This window comes from Haliaeetus albicilla, chromosome 20, assembly GCF_947461875.1.
Source record: "Haliaeetus albicilla chromosome 20, bHalAlb1.1, whole genome shotgun sequence".
Classification (NCBI taxonomy): domain Eukaryota; kingdom Metazoa; phylum Chordata; class Aves; order Accipitriformes; family Accipitridae; genus Haliaeetus; species Haliaeetus albicilla.
Window position 1 is genome coordinate 1,157,127 of NC_091502.1, and position 23,310 is coordinate 1,180,436.

At 37.5% G+C, this 23,310-nt stretch overlaps 1 protein-coding gene across 20 annotated transcripts in view; it reads left to right on the top strand.

Annotated features, from left to right (window-relative positions):
• The first annotated feature begins 472 nt into the window (after positions 1–472).
• SUPT20H (SPT20 homolog, SAGA complex component) overlaps positions 473–23,310 on the top strand; it is a 36,680-nt gene continuing 13,842 nt past the window's right edge. For 13 of the 20 annotated variants that reach the window (XR_011328930.1, XM_069807943.1, XM_069807950.1 and 10 more), the window contains exons 1-16: positions 473–604; positions 2,044–2,140; positions 4,231–4,266; positions 5,383–5,441; positions 5,526–5,592; positions 11,842–11,971; positions 12,640–12,743; positions 13,260–13,376; positions 13,512–13,565; positions 14,481–14,620; positions 15,893–16,049; positions 16,136–16,192; positions 17,239–17,310; positions 18,294–18,451; positions 20,700–20,732; positions 22,783–22,900. Coding sequence is in view for 19 of the 20 variants with exons in the window: in XM_069807943.1 (XP_069664044.1) it covers positions 2,138–2,140; positions 4,231–4,266; positions 5,383–5,441; positions 5,526–5,592; positions 11,842–11,971; positions 12,640–12,743; positions 13,260–13,376; positions 13,512–13,565; positions 14,481–14,620; positions 15,893–16,049; positions 16,136–16,192; positions 17,239–17,310; positions 18,294–18,451; positions 20,700–20,732; positions 22,783–22,900 (1,305 nt within the window). In the remaining variant the exon portion in view is untranslated. The remainder of the gene's footprint in view (positions 605–2,043; positions 2,141–4,230; positions 4,267–5,382; positions 5,442–5,525; positions 5,593–11,841; positions 11,972–12,639; positions 12,744–13,259; positions 13,377–13,511; positions 13,566–14,480; positions 14,621–15,892; positions 16,050–16,135; positions 16,193–17,238; positions 17,311–18,293; positions 18,452–20,699; positions 20,733–22,782; positions 22,901–23,310) is intronic. The other 7 variants (XM_069807945.1, XM_069807960.1, XM_069807961.1 and 4 more) reach the window with 2 other exon arrangements.

Below are 23,310 nucleotides of genomic sequence, written 5' to 3' on the forward strand. Positions count from 1 at the left end.
CGTGCCTTTCCCGAGCAATCCTCCTCTACCCCCGCACCGCTGTCACACCACCCACCACCCAACCTCTCCTCTCTGCCCTCGCAGAAACCGGTTTCCACAACGCCGGGCGTCACACACCAAAAATCATCGGCTATCCTTACGGCGTAACGCTGAGACGCAGGGAAACCTATTCAGGCCCCCACAACGCCGTTAAACCTTCGGCTTGCAGAGGTACCCACGCACTTTACTACCACTAAGCCCTACGGACTCCTCGGCTCCGCATCCCGCCTCAGCCGCCTCAGCCGCCTCAGCCGCCTCAGCCGCCTCAGCCGCCTCAGCCGCCTCAGCCGCCTCAGCCGCCTCAGCCGCCTCAGCCGCCTCAGCCGCCTCAGCGCCCAACGGCTCCCTCGGGCGCGAGCGGAGCGGGGCCCGCCCTCCCGTCCCCATAGCGACGCCGCCGGCCGCTTCCCGCCCTCAACCCGCACCGCCCCGCCGCCGCGGCGCCTGTCCCCGCCCCTTCCGGGAGCGGCACGGAAGCGGCGGGGCGGAAGCGGCCGCGGTGGGCCGAGGCGGGGGCGGATGAGGCGGGCGGCGGGGCGGCAGGGCCCCCGCGGGAGGCCGGCAGGTAACGGCGCTCGGGCATCGCGGCTCTCCGCCGCCCGCGCCGGGGTCAGGGGGCGGTTGGTCGGGTGGCGGCGGGCCGGGGCCGGGGCTGGGCCGCGGGAGCTGGGGGCTCGGCCTGCGCCCTTCGGCGCGGCCTTGCGGCCCGGCCGGGTCCTTTCCGGTGGGGCGGCTCCGTCCGGTCGCTCTCCGCCCTGGCAGGTTAGGCCCGCGGAGGTGCGGTTGGCCCGGCTGTCGGCGGGGCCGGGGCGGATCGCGGGCCGCCCGTCCCCCGCGGGGCTCGCACCCGCGCCTCGCTCGCAGCCGAGCCGGGCGCTCTCGGTGTCCCGCTCCCGGGACCCGGCTGCAGCGGCGGCGGAGGGGCTGCCCGGGAAGCAGCTGGCCCCTCGGGAGGCAGGGACGGGGACACCCCCCCCCCCCCCGGCCCGGGCCATCCCGTGCGGAATGCTTTTCGCCCACCGCCTCACCGTGGGCCAGAAGGCAGCAGGTCTCAGCCTTGCGGGGAGCTCCGAGTCGTCCTCCGTGGGGGTTTTTTTTGTTGTTTTTCTTCTGTTGGAATCGGTTGCCCGCTGGAACAGCCGAGTAAGGCTCAGGGAGGCGTGAGGGTGTATGTCATCTGAAATCGAGGAAGGTGTTTGCCGAAACCAAGGCTGATGTGGAATGTAATATTCCTACAACTTAAAGTTATGTGTCGTGGAATTTCTTAAGTGAACGCTTCAAGTGTAGTGAGGCACTGTAACGTTCCGTTGTGAAAGTAAAACCGACTTAAATTTTCACATCTCTTCATTGGGAATGATAGGAAGAACAGGGTTTAAAGACTGGGGGGTTTGAGCCGGTGTTTTCTTCATACAACTATCTAGCTGAATTTAAAAATGAAATGGCATAGGGACACAGTAGCTGAGGGCAAGGACATCTAAGGAAGGTGCTAGTGCCGTACAAATTTTATTCAGTTTGTACTTGACAGCCTACTGTGAGTCAGTATTAAACTAATATCCTAAAATAGTGCTAGAAGGCACTGCTAGTGGAGGTGGTGTCTGTGGAGCAATATCTTCATAAAAGCAAAACAAAAAACCTAGTAGGGTATGCTAAATATTCTGGCTGCTTGCAATTAAATGTTCTAGCCTTCTGCGCATCTGTGGATGTGATATTTGGGGTGTCTGGGTAGACTGCTGCAACAGAGAAGAGTACTTGGCTATATAATTTCAATTATATGCTTATTGTTACTTTAATATAACTAATGTAAAACGATTGTGCACAGTAGTAGTAGTCATTAGAATAGGAACCTCTGCACTTACACTGAATGGAACTTTTTTGTTTCTACTTTTGGAGGAAAGGATACTATGAAAATGGGATTTAAGTACAATTAACCACTGAAAATGTAGTATTTAAATAAAATGCTTATTTAGTTTCTTAGTAATTTTTTTTCTCCTTGATTTTTTTCAGTACCCCAAGTGTGACCATAAAATATGATTCTTTGCCTGCTGCATGAAACTTCTTAAGTACTTCTTTTGCCATTTGGTCACTGGCTTCAACTACAATGGTAAGTTATGATTCAGATAACATATTTTTCAGATCCTTTTGCTCTAGTCTGCTAGCTGTTTGGCTGTTGAGGAGAATGCCATTAATGTTTTGCATTTTCTTAAAAAAAAAAATTATGCTTGTCACTCCTGAGTTCTGATATTTCTTTTCAGGGATGTCTTCCTTTGTAGCTTGTTAGTACTTCTAAACACTTAGTCACTGTCCAGTGCATGGTAGGAATTATATAAAGCTAGTGGTGTGTTTTCAGTCAGGACTGGTGTTAGGCAGTTGAGTACGTATAAATCCTGCTTCCACGTAGTATTCTTCTATTCACAGGTGATAATATTGCCATGGATTTTTACCTAATGTCACGCAGTCAGTGGCTGAAATCATACAGTTATCCACTTGACATATATAGAAAGCATGAGTATTTGACAGTTTCATATAAACATCTAGACACCTGAAAATTTAAGCGTTCTGTAGTGGCAGGTTCTAATGAGTAATAGCACGTTGTTAAGTGCTTTTTTTTTTTTTTCAAGAACAGGTAAGGAATTTTGTATTAGAGGCACTGTAGGTGAATGGTAAAAGGCCTGAGGTTTTTTTGCTGTATACTTCTTTGTTGTTACTGTAGTATGTTTTTCTCCCCTGAATTCTATTGTAATGTATGAAATAACTGGTACTGCCATGTATTGGACACAGCTCATGTGCCTTCTGTTCCTTGAGGTTTGAGTAAAGGTATTTGCTTTCATGAACAGCTGATAGGGATGGGTTAAACTGAGGAAACAACACAAGTATGTATGTGGGAAGAAGTACCTGTTACAAATGTTTCTAAGCTTTACTGAAGGGTGGAGGATTCTCCAAAACACTTCTGTATTTTTTGAATAGAGTGGCCTATTTAAAAGGTTCTGGCTGTGGGGATTACATATAAGTTGTTTTTTTAAGTAACAGGTTTTTTTACTGTTATTGGAGCTTGTCACCAATACATTCTTAAGGCCTTTATCCACCTACCACTGAAGTGAATGCATTAGTTCTCTTGACTTACCTGGAGTTGAATCAAGCCGTAGGTGTTCTCCTACAGGACTTCAGTTCTTAGTTTTGTGTTCTCTCTCCTCCCTGCCCCAAATCAGTTTCATTGTCTGGTTCATTTAGCAGCTGCACATTATTCCCGCACAAAGTAGGTGTCAGAGCTAAAGTAAGTGCCAGAGAAGGAAAGTTAGGGGCCAAGGGAGACTTTCTCTGTTTTTTTGGCACTGATGCTTGTTTATTCTGGTTGTCAAATACTTGTCAATTTTTAGTCCAAGAACTCATTATTCTTATCGATGAAGCTCTTTGCTCTTCTTGAAATACATGTATATGAACTGCAGGTATACTGAAGTGAAAGACATTGCAAAGGAGCTAAATCCATTAAAGTAAATGCTATTGAGTATACTATGCGATGGGATATAGAGAAGCTTTTGCAGATCTTGGTGTGTCGTCTTAGGGTTGGGCACACTTCTTAGCCTGCCTTGGAGGAAATCTGGAGCCGAGGCTGTATTTGCTTCTTAGGCACCTAACAGTATGTCATAAGAAACTCTTCTCAAATTGTATTGTGCACAGAAGTAACAACATTCTGAGCACAAGATCTTCATTTCCATTTTGTAGAAAAATAACTGTACTAATACTTAGGCACCAGCTTCTGAAAGATAAATGTTTTCCTCCTGGACAACTGTTCAGGGGTACTTTGGCCTAATCTTTCAGTTGAATTAGTAGCCAGCTTAAGAAAGGAAACCAGATTTTCTAGTTGTCATTTCTAATTGTTTTGGTTAATATTTGTTGCTGCTTTTGTTGGGTGTAATTTCTATTCCTACTTTTAATTCTAATTGCCTTTTATTGTTCTAAGACTTCATAATTTAGCCAAAACCTTGCAAGCGTAGACACTTGGTAGTGGAATTAATTACTGTTCATGCAGTTACATCAGGTTTCAGCTGCTAAGTTTAGTATGTGCAAAAGAATGTTTGAGCCCATCTTCTAACTATAAATTCATATCAGTAGTAATATATGTGGCGTTTTTTATGTATGAGGATGTTTAACCAGTTAATGTAATTTCTAAAAAGCCCTTTGTAATTCTTGCAGCAACAAGCTTTAGAACTGGCATTGGATCGTGCAGAGGTAAGGAGTAGACAAGTTATTTGTTTGCATACAATATATTGGTCTCACAGTTAAAAAATAACTTGTATTTTTATATTTCTTCCAAAAAGCATGTTATGTAAATATATATGTGCGTATATAAATAACCCATACATGTAACACTGGTTTTGCAAAATTCTCACTAAAATTGCTGTGTCACGTATTTGTCTCTTACCCATTGTACTGAGAACATCATCAGGTGCAACGATGATAGACTATGCAGGACTTCAGTTTTCCCCTTTTAAACCAGCAAATCTGTGTGCTGTGAAATAAGCAGAGCTGTACAGAGACAGCTGGTGGAAATACGACAAAATCCTGTTTGTATTTTTAAGGGTAGCCCAGTTAGAACAAAGAGGCAAGTGCCTTCATGTTCATGTTCTTTCATGTTGACATCTGATATAATGGTTAACTTGAACCCTTGTGTAGGAAATACGTGTTTCTGTGGGAGAACCTCTTTTCATTGAAATTCTGAACTAAGCTGTTAATCAACATACTTCAACCAAACAATAGAGGTTGGGAAAAACCTTGTTAGAATATAAGCTGCATTTAATGTAGGGTGATACCTTTCTTCTTCCTTTTTAATTCAAATATATAATATACATGAATTATATTTATAATACACAGCTCTGTAGAGAAAACAAGTGTAAATGCAAGAGACAAGGGGAAAATTAAACTTCCTGAAGTTGGTTTTGTTGGAGTACTTGCTTTGTAAATGTTGTTGAGCCAGTATGCATGAATTTGATTGTATCTTAGCATGTTAACTTCAGTAGTGTTAACTAAATATAGTAGTGTCACTACTACAGTAGTGTTATTTACTACTGTAATTAAAAAACATGAATGTGAAATCAGGACTTTGCATGCAACTCATGCCATAGCCATGAAGTGCTGTGTTTTGCAGCTAGATTGAGCTGTGTCCTTGTTGATGACTGTAACATACACCAGATCATGTTTAATATACTTTTGAAACGGTCATATACCATAACTGTTAATTGCTTTCTGTATACATAGAACACTGGTAACGATCTGAAGTTGCATGGTAGCTAGAACTAAATTTCTTTGTAATATATGTTATTTTTTTGGCTTACTTTTCTCTTCTAGTATATCATTGAAAGTGCCCGTCAGAGACCTCCCAAAAGAAAATATTTATCCAGTGGAAGGTAGTAAGAATTTCAGTATTTAGTTTTTAAATAGCATTTCTTTGATTTAATTTTGGTTACATTTTAAGCTTTTTTTAATTTCAGAAAATCTGTATTTCAAAAACTCTATGATTTATATATAGAAGAATGTGAAAAAGAGCCTGAGATAAAGGTAAGTGGAAATTGCTGAGAAGCTTTTCATTGCTGTCTAAACAGGCAGGTTCAGAAAATACTTCTTAATTTCACTTAATTCCTTTGTTAAAAAAAGAATAGACTCTGGTTACTGTAGTAGTTACATAAGGCTAAGACTACAGGAGAAATTATTATTATTATGACCTTTGTGGACTAAACTGTGTAATTAACAGCATCAACTTAGTTCAGTTCGAAATAAAAACAAGGTGATGGGAGCAGCAGTGACTACCTGGTAGCCCTAAATCTGTTTTTAAAGGTAATAAAAGTAGAATGCTGGCAGAGGTTTGTAAAGACTGTGCTCCTGAGATGCTTTTCTATATATGAAAAAAGAGAATTTCAAAAGAATGGTCTAGAATGGAGATGTGTATGTAACAAGTTTATTAGATAACAGTAATATTAAAATAACTGAGTGATATAATATGAATAGTAAGGCCTAGACTGCCTTGAGTGACCTGTTCATTCTGACTTCATCCTGTGTCACTGAAGTCAATTGTGGTCAAGTTCAGGGCCAGTGTCAATGCCATGTGCGTTGTTGGCAGTATTGCTGTTTCAGAATCAATTGCTTAGCATGACTGCAATGAGGAAAAAATGCAGAGAATTTTTTTAGAATCTGTGCTTTGTTGTAAATTCAGATTTATTTCTCGGATAACTGATGAACTGCTAAGATGTTTTGTGATATTTTTTCATAAAGTTATCAAAGAAGCTCAAGCAGGCTTAGCAACAATAAATCTAAGGTGTAAGATGGTCAAGCTACTTTGCTAAACTGTGAATATGAAATGGAATGAGAAGAACAAGCTGTGGAATCTGCTGTATTCCTGCTTCCCAGGGAAGTAAAAACCAATAAGACGACATGGGAATGAGATATTAGTTACTGAGCACCTGTAATTTTTTGGTGATTCTGATGTAGTTGGTTTTATTTAGCATATGATGCTGATTCAAATGACAAATGTAAGGTGTTAAGCAAATTACAGGCTTGAAAAGATTAAAACATCAGTAGTGAATGGGTAACAAAATATTTGAGCAGGGAGAAGATTGGGCTTGCTAGACTGGAATCTGGAAAAAAAAAAAAGGACTTTAATGCAATAGGTGTTGCTAAAGTAGAAGGCACTCAGCAAACTTAACCAACTATAACAAAATTAAAGTAGTGAAGAGAGTTATCACAGTGGATGAATGGATTATTGCTGATCTAGATTTGAGTAAAAACTTAAGTTGTTCTTTATTGAAAGATTGGAAGCTTATTATGATAGAAAAACTTGTATTTAGAGCCCGTATTCACTGAGCTAGGATGTGGATAGTTAATAGCTCTCTTGGTCTTATGTTATGGATTGTAATTATTGAAAATTAGAAGCTCAAAGATCGAGGTGCAAAGGTTAGAAGATAATGCTATTGTGGAACTTCATACATGAGCATAGGACTGTTTATTTGTCTCTTAATTTGCACAATAAAGCTGAAGAAGGAAATAGTATTTTGACTAGAATTTGGCCAATGACTTGAATGTAGCCTTTAAAGGTTTTAATGTACAGAACTGTCAAAGTTTCTATTCCAGTATTGCACCATTTTGATGGTACAAGTTGTAATTATATTGTCCACTCAGCAATTTTTAAATAGACAATATTATTTTTCAGTCTTAACTTGCTCCCTTTATCTTAGCTCTTGTAATACTGCATCTTTCCCATGTTCTGGTTTTCTACCCTGCATTTACTTGGTCACTCATATCCTTGTTCTTGGTGTTCATAGGGAATACCAGATTTTCCACAGTAATTCACAAAATACTAGTTAATTACTTGTCCTCTATTAGTCTAGTCTGCCCAGCTTCATTACTTTTCAGTGTCTCTTCTATTTGTGCATATGCACACTAGAGAGAGAACCAAGTATGCTGAGGTGATGTTCTAGAGCAATTTGTTTCATTTGGACTCTAGGGTGCAGTATTCCTCTACCTAAAAGTTGAAAGAAATAAAAATAAAAATCAAAACAGTAATTTTGGAAGCAGTGTTAAACATGAATGTGGAAACAGACCTGGTCCACGGGCTGGAAGTTCTATGCTAGGCAGGTAAATCTGAGGAGCTCCACTACCAAAAAAAAAAAAAAAAAAATTAAAAACCACTTATCAGTTGCCTATTCTCAGTTGGTGCCTTCTGACAACTGCACACAGTAGCATCATTGTGCAAGCATGAAAACATGTCAGAGTAATGAAAGTCACTTGAGTTCTGTGTTGGACTAGTGCCAAAATAATAAAGCACGTAGAAGCACTTTCACAGTGAAGTAGCAGATAAGAGGGACCCTGGTAGATGTGGGGAATGAGTAATTATGAGCCATGGATAAACCAAATAGTGCCAAATAACAGTGGGGGTTTTTGTTTGTTTTGGTTGGGGTTTTTTGGTCCTTGATAAATCTTTAATGGTGATGCATGATATGCAGGGTTGGATGTATTTGGGAAATTGTATAAAATATCGTACTGCATGCATCTTTCCGTTCTTGAAGAAAATGTAACTAACTTGCATGTGTAAGCTGAGGAAGCAATTGACTGTAAGAAGGCACTTTAAAGCAAAGCTAACCTCATTAGGGTGAAACAAGCAGACTTTGCTCAGACCACAGTATTCCCTGAAGTTTTGTCTCAACAACTTACCTTAGGTGTTGCTTATGAAACTGAAATGTCTTCTGGCCTCCACTACAGAGGCTGCATGGCCCTTGTCTTTGAGCTGCATTAATACTAGTCTCTATTAGAATGGCAGCCTAAAGATTGACACAGCCAATTACATCCTAGTAGAAGTATACTTAGTTATGAGTTGCAGTCTTCTCTCAGGATCTGATTTCGGTTCAGCTAGATCACAGACACCTTTAGGCTTCAGTTTATTCCTTGTATTTTTGTAATAAAAAAATGATGCTTCCTCAAGTTGTCTTACTGAGTTGCGTTTTATTTTGCAGTCAATATGTACAAAACTCTGCTTTGCTTTTTCTGCTTCCTGAAAGAACAATGCTTAGCATTGTTCATGAAGTTGATTTTCAAATAGTTAATAGCTCTGTTGAAGTTGAGACAAAATTGTACCTTCCAAGGTGCGTCTTTTATGCATTCGTAAAGTGGTGCTGGGATTAATGAAACGTGTCCAAAGTCGAGGGGAGAGCCTGGGGTGGTTGTTTTGGATTTCCATTTCACAGAGATATACTAAATACCTACAAAAACTTTTTTTTATGGGGGTGATCTGTTTATTTTAAGTTTTTTGACCAACTTTTCAGTCACAAAGGTAAGTGGGAAAATCGATCTAAGGTGCTACAGTGAGGGACAAGAAAAGCAGTCACAGTAAAGATAAAATCATAGTTTTGTGTAACACCAGTGCACCATTGGAGGAGTAGATATTAAAATTAACGTTTCACTCATAGCCAAGGACGGAAGAGCAACAAACAGCGTAAAATCACTACTTCAGTCTTTTTAGGCAGGAGGGCTCAGTATTCTTTATTCAGTGGTAGCCGTCAGAAGTCACTGGAATTGAAAGGAAGCACCCGTGCCTTCTCTGTGCTGCTGCCCAGCCATCACGCAGTCACTGCGGTGCGTGTTCAGGAGGGGAGAGAGCTGCTTTTCTGTGGGTGAAGTTGGAGAGGGCTGGGAGTTTTAGCTGATGTAACAGAGCAGTATAACTGGACTGGTTGCTTGGTATCTGAACTGTGGCAATATGCTGCAATGAACGCTTAAGAAATGTAATACACCTCAGGCCGCTCTTTGATCTTTAAAACCTTTCCAGCAAGACCAGAGCTAATGCTTAATATCAGCTCCAAGCTAGTACCTCTAATAGCTAGCTCAAACAAGAAAGCTGATTTTTGTAGTCATAAAAAATCTAAATGCTTAGTGAAATGTTTGTACTTAAAATGCTAATTTACTCTAGTGTCTTGAAGAGGCTTTATATTTTAATATGTGCTTAGAATATGTCTTAAGAAGTTCAGGTCATATGAATGCAGTGTCAGACATGTTCTTATGCCTGTTTGATTGTCCTCTCTGCTTTTCTTTACGTGTCTTCCCCCCTCAACATCCTAACCTCCAAAAAAATGAAACAAGCAAAAAAACCAAACAACCCCAAGCTGTAACTGGCTATTATTGAACAAAACTTAAAAATTAAAAAATAAAACTAACATGTCATTCGCCAAATAAATTTAAATTAGAGAGTGATGTGATTAACTCAATTTAATTACATTTACAGTTGAATTACCATTATGTATTTTGCTTGTGAGGTGTTTAAGGAGCAGACACCTTCCATAAAATAAATCTCATGGCTATTTCTTGAATGCATAGACAAATTTATGGGGAAAAAAGACGAATTATTTATTTAGAAATTCTCTGAGTGGTTACTAGTTAGTATCAATTATTCAGTGCCTGTATTTTGGATCAAATAGTGCCCTTAACTGAATGATCCCTTTTCTTCAGCTCATGAAAATAGTAAAGTTGAATTAGAAATGTTAACAGTATTATTAGTAACAACTTCTAGAAGCGGTATTGATTCTGTCCCAGTGATAGGGGAATGGAATTTTTTTTAATTGCCTTCTTTTTTATTTTTAAATATAACTTTAGTATAAATAATTAATTTCTTCTTAACATAACCTGATGATCCTTTTTTAAGTCAACTCTTACAGAATTCTCATATTTCTTTCTGTCCTAATGCCATTGCATAACTAAATATAACAGTATTAATCTATCCAACACTGGGGGGGGAATACAAAAACTTTTCCATCAAAAGATGACAATATCTCAGTTTTTAGGAGAAAAGATGTCAGAGTAGTTGAGTGTTGACTTTGCTCTCAAATGGTATTTACTGTAGCTCAGGCTACTTCATACTGTGTCTAAGTGAAAGCCCCATAGCTATCTCCCCTACTCGGCGATGTGTCTGCACACTGAAGCAGTGCATGTGCAGTCTCCTGTTTTGGGGGAGATGTTGGGGAAGGTTAATAGGAGCTTTAACTGAAGAAAGTTTCGCATACAGGCTGTATCTCCAGAGTCCTGTGTGAGGAATTGGCTTTCCTGAGCAGTCTCTGCCTCTGTTGTTGCCATGATGTGTTTTCCCCCAATCTCCCCTGCTCCGCCAGTTCTTTCCCTGTTAATTCTCCAGGATTTATGTGCTACTTTGTCCTTTTCTTTGTGTCGGTTTCCACGATGTCTAAACTGTAAAAGCCAGTAAGATGTAGTCATCATCATTTGTGATGCATGGGGAAGAGTTAACTTTGGGCAATGGTTCTAAAACTGCATAGCAGGAGATGGAAGAGATTTTCCTTCTTTTTCTCTGCATACCTGTTAAAATGATCTGTTGGATTATATTGCTGTGGGATTTGGGGTTTTGTTTTCAGTCCTTTTCTTATAGTTCGTTCCTCTATAAGTAATAATTCTGCTTTCTATCTTATCAATATTTCTGGAAAGACAGATTTGTTCAAAAAGAGATAGCCCACTACAACTTAGGTGTATGTGAAATTAGTAGTTAGGCAGGTTTAATAGAGTGCTAGGGTTAACTTCCAATGAATGGCTCCACCCAGACCTGGTATTCAGCTATGAAATCTAGCCTCCAACCAGAAGGTGTAAAATTATCTGACGTTTAGAACTCATTGTTTTAAGTTCTAAGGGGGCTTTAAAAATATTTAGATTTGTAGGATGTTTGTAGGTCTTTGAAACATACTAATTAATTTTAAAAATCTGTTATATGTGGAAAAGATCATTCTTACAGTAAAATAAGGGAATAGTCTCTGCAGCTGCTGGATCAGATTTCAGCAAATACAGACAAGGCAACGCAATTAAGAAAACTTCCAAATGCTGTAATTCGATATTTTAATCCTGGAAATAAATAAATATCTGTTTCTGTTAGGAATATTTGAAAGTACTAAATATTTTGTTGTTGTTGTCAAACAATGTGTGGTGTATAAATGATGCTTATAGAAATGACACAAATAGTAATGCACTGTAGATTTACAACATTGTAGCATAGGGTCATTCTTGTTAACTGTGTTGTCTATGGACCTATAATTCAAGGGGGTTTTTAATTTAAATGAATGGGTTTTTTTTAATCTGTGTGTATAAGTATGTATAATAGTACATAATGTATATACTCTGCTGAATACAGCCCAATTAAATTTAACTGGGCTCGTTTAGATATATACTTCAACATTAATCTAAATAGTACTCATATTCTAGCAATTGTTTTTATTTCTACTAATTACTTGATAGTATTATGTTCATGAGCAATGTTTACTTTTAAAGCAGAAGCTGAGGCGAAATGTGAATTTACTTGAGAAGCTGGTTATGCAGGAGACGTTGTCATGTCTGGTAGTGAACCTCTATCCGGGAAATGAGGGTTATTCACTTATGCTCAGGGGAAAAAATGGCTCAGGTAATATTTTTGCTCTTTAATTTTTAACAATACTGAGAATGCTCTATAAATAGTTAGAATGTGTTGTTGCTTACATTTAACTGTTTCACTTCTAATATAATCCCTTGTGGAAAAATCAAAACAAAAAACCAAAACAACTGTACTTGAACTAAATAATTACATAAAGCTGTGAGGTGCTCAGAAATGTCTCTAACAATGCAGCATAAATCAGTAAATGGGAGTCTTTTCGATACCCTTCCATTCTCCTATTTCCACTTAGTGTCTTGAGTTGCTTATCTGTGTTTCTCTTGCTTCAGGTTCCTTCTCTCAAATTGTTTCTTTCACTGCTTCCTAAACCTAGGTCTGACTAAAGGCATCTGTGTTCCAGTTTGGTTGCACCTTCATGCCACTGGTACTATTACGTGCAATAAGAGCATACAGTACATTAGCTGGGAGCAAAAATTTTGTCCCATTGAGCTATTAAGGCATGTTGCCTTTTGGCACAATAAGAGTAAAATCCAGCTCTGGGAACAGAAATGGATGTAAAAATTAATACTATGCAAAAAATCTGACTGTGTAGGTTTCCACCAGCCCTGCTTTTTCCTGTGGCAAACTTGTTTTAGATTTCACACAGTTAAAGTTTGAACTTTAAAGGCAGAAGAAAAGCAATGTGTTTTGTTTAAATTCAGATTCTGAGACCATTCGGCTGCCTTATGAGGAAGGAGAGCTGCTTGAATATTTGGATGCAGAGGAACTACCACCTATTTTGGTTGATCTTTTAGAAAAATCTCAGGTTTGAAAGTTTTGTTTTCAAAAAGAACTTATGTTTTGTACCCAGATAGGCCTTGATTTTTTGATTGTTTCACATACGTGATTCCAACCACAAGACGTAAAACACTTGTGCATTTGGAACTGTAATATTTAGTGTCCCAAATAAGTATTTTATTGATACATAGGGGAAAAAAAAAATGGAGAGAAAGGGATAGAAGAGAGATTGTTATGGTTAAGGCTACCAAACAACTTCAGCTCTGCAAAATGTCCTTTGGTTTTTGTCATTATGAAATATTTGGCATGGGAATTTCTTAAAACTACGTTGTTGGCATATGAAAACACTACATTTGAAGCCTGTATTTTAGGTATGTCTAGGTATGTAGTAAAGAACACTGGTCTGATGAAATTAGTGATTAGTTTTATTCATAATATCACTGAATTTTATATGATATATAACAAACTCCTTTTTGGAGGCAGGGGCTGAGGCAGATTGGTAACTATTTGTTTATTTAAAAGTTGGTTCTTTTGTTTCAACTAGGTTAATATTTTTCATTGTGGATGTGTCATAGCAGAAATACGTGACTATAGGCAGTCTGGTAACATGAAATCTCCAACATACCAAAGCAAGCACATTCTTTTGCGTCCTACAATGCAGGTAAGAAGTATTTTAAGTCATTCCTCAGTGTTACGGTAGTTCCTGGACTGGATATGAACTACTACTTAACATATGTTGTTAAGATATCTTATTGTTTAAGTTGAAAGCTAATTACCATTATGTCATCTTCTTCAGACTTTAATTTGTGATGTGCATTCTATAACAAGTGACAACCACAAATGGACACAGGTGGGTTAGCAGTTATTTTAAAACTTTACAGTGAAGTGGTAAATGCACAATAAAATAAAATGTATTTAAATTATTGTTTAATAAAATCTGATAAACAAAACTGATTATATATTTTATTAATTCAGACTGACAGTGATGTTCATAGTCGTGCATGGTACACTTTCCAGAGAGCTGCTAAATTAACTTGTTAATAACATCTACCAACAAGATGCCATAGAAAACAATGGAATTTGCTAAAAGTTTTGTAGAATCAGACCTTAATTTTTGGTAATGCAGTGTGACAGTATTGGAGTTACTCTAACTAGTTTACCTCACTTCATTCATCTTCAACATACAGCCCCAGAACAGCAGTTGGAGTCTAATGACACAACTGCTCCTCTAACATTATTTTGCTATTGATACTGTTACAGTAAAGAGTATCCTAAGTAACTACCGTTGTATGTTTATAGTTAGTTAAATGCTGAATAGCGTGGTTTGCTCAATGTGCTTGCGTTTATTTCAGAGCCACAATCACGCTCAAATCCATTTCAAATTGTAATCTAAGGTCCCTGGTAGATCATCTTTATGGCACTGATTACCAGTCCATCGATATAAATCACTGCCAGAAAATGGATTTCATTGCCACTAATACTGTGTTTAAAACAAACAAAGAAAATACAAACAAAAAAACAGAACATGCCCCCCTACTTCTCAGAAGGATTTCTTTTTCTATTGGAGGACCCACCCAAAGCTCTGTAATTCATAATAACAGTTAGTGATACTTAACTGTTGAATATTTCCTTTTGTTGACTATTCACACACAATTTTTTTCAATTTTCTTTAAGATAATGTGCACTTATGCATAGGTATGTATCAACTTAATTAGTGTAAAACTCTTCATATTTTTACACTTATTAATAGCTGTGTATATTACAGGAGGACAAACTCCTACTTGAGAGCCAACTTATTCTGGCTACAGCAGAGCCTTTGTGTCTTGATCCTTCGATAGCAGTGACCTGTACTACAAACAGACTCCTGTACAACAAGCAGAAGATGAATACTCGTCCCATGAAACGGTAGTTTTCAGTGTGAACCATGTTGAGACTTTCTTTGAAATTTTATGACGTGTTTCAAAGAAAAATATAAGTAATGCTTTATGTGAAAATTTTGCTTCTCATATGTAAAATCTACTTAAATATTAGGAATATAAGGAACAGTCAATAAATTATATCTTGCTTTTAAGTGCTCAATATTTTACTATATTTCAATTAGTAGTAGATACTGTAATACGCTTATTTTTGTGTATCAAAAGAACATGTATATAATTCTCTTAATACCTTATATTGCAGTTTTGATGTTGTCTTTTTTTTTGGCATAATTCATATGTAAGCTGAGTCAGATGGTGGCTCAGTAATGTAAAAAATATAAATGGGTATGTTGCATATTGGTCTCTGATTTTTTAAAAGCTAGGTACAAGTTTAACCCTGAATGAGGAAATCAAGGGAATTATTTATATGCTTGTTGTTCAGGGTAAACAGAAGTGTAAGCATATTAGAATCTTAGAAAACCTAAAAGTAATGCGGAATGCGCTACATACAAAACATTGAAATTGTTTCACTTCTGTGCATGGTGGTTCACTTTTTCCACAAAAGCTTGAGATGGTTCATGTTTGTTCTACGAAAAGAGTTGCACTTGCTATGTAGAATGAAAATGTACTAATGGTCTGTCAGAATTACTGAAATATTTAAAATTTGATTTGCTTTGAAATACTATGATAATATACAACCAGTGGTAATGTCTAAAAAAACTATAAATAGTGAAATTTATCAAGTTGTCCTTAACATTAGAGCTTGGTGGTCAAAAAACATTCCACTAGAAGAATAGGTAAAGGTGTTAAATGAATGTCCAGAACAGCAGTAATGTACCAATGGGTTTGGTATGAGATGAAGAATAGAGGGTGGTTACTGTGTTTAGAACTTCAGAGTTATGTAAGCAGTACCCAGATCTTTTGACAGAACTGGAATCTGTGATAACATACTAATATTTTAAGCTTGGCAACTTCTCACTTACTCGATTTGACAATGTACTTCAATTATGCATTTCAAAAATAACCCTATTCTTAGTGCTGAAACACATGAACAGAATACTAGTATTTTTTAACAAAATACAAAATCAAGAGTTTGAGTTGTACAGTGTAATCCAGCATAGCAATTTTAAATTAATATTTCAGATGCTGTTTTTCAGCCTCAGTGTAAGTAGCATTTCCCTGCATATTTTTGTGTTCGTACACAGGCAGTGGGGAATTCCATTTTGATGATTTTACAAGCTCATCTGTCATTTTACCATAGGTGCTTCAAAAGGTACTCGAGGTCGTCTCTGAACAGACAGCAGGAAGTAGCTCACTATTCAACTCCACCTCAGCTCAGACTACTTGACTACTTACAGAAGAGAAAGGAGAGGAAAGGAGCCCAGCAGTATGACCTCAAAATTTCTAAAGCTGGAAATGTAAGTGTTCTGAGACGTAGGTGGGTATACTTCCAACTACCTGTTTAAAACATTTAAAACATTAATACTGCTTTTTCATCTTCCAGTGCGTAGATATGTGGAAACAGAACCCTTGCTACTTGACTGCACCTTCTGAAGTGGATGTAAGTCCAGTCATTACCATTAGAAATTATTAGCAATTGTATTGAACATTGTATTGTATGACTAAAGAGTATCCAGTATCAAAGAATGACCTTTAAAAAATGGGAGCGACTAACATTTAAAATTATTTTTCTGTCCTGTAAGGTATAAACACAAGCTAAACCACATTGGAATACATTGCAATTGTAACATGATAGTTTGGATGAGATAAACGGTGCAAAAAGACCTTTAGTATTGTTCATCTGTGGGTTCAGTGAGCACATATCTATTTGAAGTTGTCTAATAATATAAAAAATAGAAAAAGAAATGAGGTAAAGAAATTGTTTAAAAATAAGTCACTTCTCAACTTGTCAAAAAAGAGGAATTTCTACCATGTTATGATACTATGGGACATAATATTTTCAGTAGTTTAATTTTTTATACAGAGAATTCTAGTTGGGAATTCTTCTGATCACCCTGTGTGCATTCTTCTCTCAGGGACAGTCACATTCTTGGTTTATGGCACTGCCAAAACATGCACTACTAGCATACAGAAGGGACTCGGTAGACTAGACAAGATTGTAGCTTTGGACTTAATAGGGCTGGGAAGAGTGCACATTACACATGAAATGGTGATGCTGTAAGTTTGTACAAACCTTCTCTCTCTTTGCACTTCAACAGTGTTGTATCTGACCTAATCAGAGTCTTTAGGAGTTACTGGTATTGTGAAATTTCTTAATGATTCCACATTGCAGGCAGTGATTTCAATCTGTAGTCTTAAGCCATGTTTCACACCTTTTTGTTAAGGTTAACATAGCAAATATGGTGTAACAGAATAAATGTGAAGTTCTGGAGGTTATCCAGTTTACTTTTCCTGAATGCATAACACAAAGAGGGGACAGTATACAAAGTATCAGGCTATCCTTGTCTGTTTGTTGCACTTACTTTTTAAGACTGTCATGTTAGCCACTGTTAAAAAAAAAAAAAAAGGAACTGTACTAGATTGACTTTAACTCTGGCCCAATATGACTACTGTTCTTTCTTTTCTGATACCTCCATTTTCTTTAAGGTGGAAAAATATGCCAAAGTGGAAAAGTCTATCAAGCCTGATGACTCTCAACCAACTGTCTGGCCAGCACATGTGAGTAGTTTAGACCTTTGGCCAAACTTCTCTGTCTCTAGTTAAAATGCCTCTTATTTCAACAAAATCAGAGGAATGTAAGAATAAGCTTCCCTCCCCCAATTTAATTAATCTTCCATGTGTTATATAGACACAGAAAGATTACCACAGATACTTGTAATTTCATGCAGTGCAGTATGCATGTGATCAGTCTTGTAATTTCCTCAGGTTTTTCAGAAATACAAGGAAAAGCAACTTTAATCTCCCAAGTAACGTGTGCCGTCACTGTATAGTAAAAAAAGCATAATAATTTACAGGAAGCAGTGCCCCGCTCAAGAGATTGCTTTCTTAATCAGATATTCAGATTGATGGAAAAGAGCTTCTGTTAAAATAAAAATGTTAAATTTGGAAAGAGATTAAGTAATATTAAATACCTCTTACAAAAAGCTCTTTCTGCAATGTTTAAGTTGAACCTTAAGATTTTTGGAACAAATTACATGATTTAGTAAGAAGTAGTCATTTGATATAATTAGCTATAAATAAATTCATTAACTCTTTGTAATTTTGGAGGCAAGATACTATCTTTATTAACAGCATCTATCATGATGTCTTTGTAGTTCATGTTAGCAAAAGTAATATTTTCCCATATAACTTAATCTTAATCTCTAACATTTTACTTGGAACATTTTTTTTGCATTGTCATAACTTATGTAAAACTGTTTCTATATATGTTTACCCAGTCTGCCTTTCCATATGTAACATAATTGTTTAGGGTTTGCAAAATTTTTGTATTTTTAAGAGATGATAAACTGTTTTTCCTCTCATCCCTTTAGATAACTTCCTCTCAAATCACTTTCATTTTAGATAATGCACTGCTTGATAGAGAGTATTACTTACCTTTCTTATAGAGTGTTTCCTGCTGTATTGTATAGAACTGGCATATTTTACTAGCTGTTTCTGTTATCACTTGTTTAATACTTATTTGGTTATTTTCTTCTTTTTAGGAAATAAAAGATGATTATGTGTTTGAATGTGAAGTTGGTAATCAGCTTCAAAAAACAAAACTGACCATTTTTCAGTCTCTTGGCAATCCCTTGTACTATGGTAAAATTCAGACACTCAAAGGTGATGAGGAAAATGACAACCTATTAACTCCATCACAGTAAGTTACATGTTCTTTTAAACTGTACTGTGATCTGATAGATGAAGGAAGACAAACATTACTTACCATTTTCAGTCATAAAAATACTCCAGAGCTAGAATTCGGATTTAAGAGCTTTGTGTGAAAAATTCAGCTAATGAACCTAACATTTTTTTAACAAAAAACCCAAACCAAAATGTGTTCAAGCAACTGTATCTTAAATATACTTTTATGTTAAATCTGCATGTTCTTTTACATTAAAGATATATTGGGGGGAAAAAACAACAAAAAAATGCAACCCACTCAAATTGTGGAGACACCATGAAACATGGTTAGCACTCTTTTTCAGTATTACTCATAATTTTGATTGTTCTCAAAATTTGCCTGATGCTGTGAAAACCTAAGACTTGATTATGTTATGTTTACCCTTATGCAGAGAAATTTAGGCTAAATAAACAGTGAAGAAAAACATGACATCCTCAGAAGCTTCATAATTTTGAATTGTTTTGAATCTGCTGTTGTTAGCTGTGGTTCTACAAAGATTCTCTGTTCTTGGCTCTTTGTTGTGTGTACCAGATTCTTTGCATGGAAGAACCTGTGCAGCAGAGTAGACGCAATAAATTTCATTAAGGCAAGAAGCAGTGAGCCTGAGCAAACTTTAGTTCTGTTAATGAAAGCTATTTTTATTGTCTAGTATATAATTCCTATCTTATTTTTTATTAAAATCTTAAAATCTTCTTAATACTTAGGATGTTTTATCCCTAGACTGAGCTATATACTGTTTTTTTTCCATCCTGTTATGGTTTAACCCCAGCTGGAAACGAAGCACCACATGGCCACTCTCTCGCTCCCTGCCCCCCTGCGGTGGGATCAGGGAGAGAGTGGGAAGGGTAAAAGTGAGAAAACCTGTGGGCTGAGATAAAGACAGCTTAATAGGCAAAGCAAAAGCCACACACGCAAGGAAAGCAAACCAAGGAATTCATTCCCTGCTTTCCACGGGCAGGCAGGTGTTCAGCCATCCCCAGGACAGCAGGGCTCCATCACGCCTAACGGTGACTTGGGAAGACAAACGCCATCGCTCCAAACGTCCCCCCCTTCCTTCTTCTTCCCCCAGCTTTATATACTGCACATGATGTCATATGGTCTGGAATATCCCCCGGGTCAGTCGGGGTCAGCTGTCCTGGCTGTGTCCCCCCCAACTCCTTGTGCCCCCCCCAGCCTGCTCACTGGTGGGGTGGGGGGAGAAGCAGAAAAGCCCTTGGCTCTGTGTAAGCACTGCTCAGCAGTAACAAAAACATCCCTGTGTTATCAACGCTCTTTTCAGCACAAATCCAAAACACAGCCCCATGCTAGCTACTGTGGAGAGAATTAACTCTACTCCAGTCAAAACCAGCACACGTACTTAGTACTGATCTTCCTAGAACAGCAGTGCTAGCTTACAGTTGTGTAATAAGGCTGGGAACTAAAAAGATTTATAGGTGCTAGATACCTGGTGTTTTTTGGAAATCACTGCTCTAGTCCATTATTGTTAAGACATTGCCAGTTAAAGTTCATCAAAGTTTGGATACTTCCTCCTTAGAAAAGTATGTCATATGAAGTGAAAGGTGCAGAAGACGTTTTTGTTGTTCTGCTGTAAAATAAAACAATGATTTATTTTTTTTGAGCTAGAGAATCAGAGGTCTGTAGTGTTTACAAAAAAAAAAAATCACTGAAGTAATAAGTTTGCAAGCCACAGGTATTATGCAAAAGAGAAATGCTTATTTAGGAGTTCTGGAAAATCATGAGGGATCAGAATTTGCGTAAGTGAAATCAAACAATGGAAACTAAGTGTTTCTTAAAATATTACAGATAGGGCTGGTTATGACACTTAGGTTTATATTTCAGCGTTAGGATATTGATATGTTGATTTATATGTAACTTTTCTCTTGTACTTTTTACAGTAGCAATTCTGTAGCAGTTACTTCCATTATTTGAAAGTAAAAAATGCAAAACTTTCATATTCTGCCTCTTAATTTGTAGGTAATTTACTCTTAAAGGAGACCATATTAGACCATGTGTGTATATTGTATATATAGTTATGAAGCCAAGTTTGTATTTCAAGTACTAAATAATACCCAGTCTGTTAAATGGATATGTTATCTCTTGTATTTTCAGCAGGTCTGAAAAAAAGAGCAGCATTGACATTCGTTCAAAGTTTTTTGTGATTATAAAAATATGTTCTTTTAGTCCAATTAATGACTGAAAATGTATTATACGTTTTATATTTTAGGTTCCTTATTGGTTCGAAGACTGATGCTGAAAGGTAAATTAATATAGTATGTACAACCATTTGGCTTGATGTCAAATAATGAATTTTGTTCCTTTTAGCCATTATGACTGCTAATGTTATGGATGCAGGTGCAGAACAGATGAGGAAAATAAGAGGAATTAATCATCATAACAAGAATTAGGATATAGTGTGCAGTTTCTATATTTGACAAGCAAGGAAGAATAGAGGAAAGCAAGTATGTCAATACAGTTTATCCCACTATCTAAATTTGAAGTGTGTTGTTTCAGTTATTTGCACAATTTTTCTTGATTGCACAGGTAGTAATAAAATTCTGAGAGCACTTAGCAGGAATTTCATCTTGACATTTTGTATGGTAAATTGGCAATCACAGAAGTTGTTCATTTGAACTTTAAGTGTAATCTAGGACTTCGATATATGCAACTTATTTTTGTGTGTTGCGCATTACTTGATTCAGCTTTCTCAGAGAAGCAAGTAACAAAACAGTTTTCCACTATATTTTAGTTGTAGAATGATTATGAGTAGCAATTCTGGGATAACTGTAAGTATTTCTCCAGATGTTTGTCAATGCACATCACATTAGATAGCTGTGTTTCTATGAAGGTTTTGTGCCTTTGTAGGAGACTTTGAGGTGATGTACATGCCATAGCTCTTACTCTACTACACCCTCTTCTTATGTGCCTGGCAGAGAGATGAGTCCTTGATTTGGTCAAAAATCAGTAATCATGTTCTTTGTTCCAATAGATAACTTTGATCAAGCAAGTCTTTGCTTATATTCTCTCCTGCCTCCTTTGTGCTGATAGATACTTTTGCTGTTTGTGCTGTAAGCTGAATTGGGGGATTGCTTGGCTGAAAACTAAAACAACAATAATGGAGGGGTCTAGTTTTTAACTGGGATTGATTTCCTGATCATGTTTCTTGCTGGGTTGCACAAATCCTTCTATCAGAATAAGCAGTTGGGTTTCAGGGACTAGGACAAGAAGAAACAGCAGAGGAGGAAGGAGGGCAGGACCACCTTTTTGAGTACATAGTGTTTTAATACTCTGATTTCACTGTAACTTTAAGGCAGTCTAATTGCTGAAAAAAGTATACTGCACCCTTTCCTCTGCCATGTATCCTGGGGCCCTTGCTTATGTCTGCATTAGTCATGTAACAGCATGTTTAATTAGTGCTGCACCAAAATAAAGTGTAGATCAACGCATTTAGGTGTAAGCTAATCGAAATGTTCCAGCAGTTTTTCGTTGAGGATCGGTCTGCTTGAGTTTAAGTGACAACAGGTCTTCAGCTTGATTTTCAAGTCTGCAAGGTCACTTTGTATATTCTGCTCATGTTTGTGAAGTATTCCCTCAACTTAGTTCTCTCAGATTAGTTGACATGTAGTATTTGATTTGGTAGAACAGTATTTTAAAATTGTTTGCCTGATGCTATTGATCCTTTAAATTCCTGGATACATCACTGCTCATTAGTCTTATAGAATAAGACCTGGCTGTCCTGGTGCTCAAAGAGTGATGACTTTTTGCTGTGATGACTGGTTCTTGGATGTACATTCAGTATGGACCGCTTAGTTCAGCCCTTGCTTTCAGAGTCCTCATCTGACATGGACCTCAAGTTAAAGGAGGGTCGACTGTTCCACAGGGAGCATAAGCAGAGGACACAGCTTTAGAAAAGATTCTGGACCCCTGTGAAGGGAATGGGATTCCCATTGACTGACATCCCAAAGAACTGCAGTTGCTTTTGGGAAGGGAACTGTTCTGTCTACTGTTTTGCACAATTCATCCAAAAGTGTTTATTAAACTTGTTTCTTAAACTGTATTTTGTATTAGAAAAAGACAGTGGTTAAAAGAAAAGTTAAACAGGAATAAATCTAAGAAGAGACCAGGAACATAAAGTAGAAAGATATATAGAGATATAGATATGTTTTATATATGTGCATCTCTATTTTATATAGATACTTATGTATGAAATACATGACTATGTAACGTATACAATTATGTGTTTACACGTACGTATCTACTTTAGAAGTTCAAAGTTCTTAATCCCTTTATGTCCTCATTGTTTGTTTCAGAGTGGTGAACCAGTATCAGGAGTTAGTACAAAGTGAAGCTAAATGTCCTGTGAAAATGTTTCATAATTCAGGTGGATCAGTCAATCTTAGTCATCTTTCTCCAGGGAAGGAAATGGAAGTGAGTTTGAGCCATACATTTTTTTTTATTTGCACTTGATTATTGAATTATTAGAATAATTTTTGCTATCCACATTTAAAAGTAAAATAACCTAAAAATTTCATTCTGAATGAACTTTTAAATGCTTTATTGTCATAATCATTCAATGTGAGTATATTGGAAAAGCTAGAGGAAAGCACTTTTATTTTCATTGTTCAAATGTTGTGTATTTTAGCCATGTCTCTTCCCCCTGCTGTGTATAGTTTAGTTAGCTCCAAGGTTGTTTTGTAGCATTTTCCCCTGTTCAGATGAACCTTGCACAGAGCAGTACAGTACACAATGCAGCTATGCGTTTTATTTTACAGGTCAGTAAACATAGAAGCAGATGTAGTAGCTGAACTTCTCTTCTTTTACTGTTAGAAATAATTAAA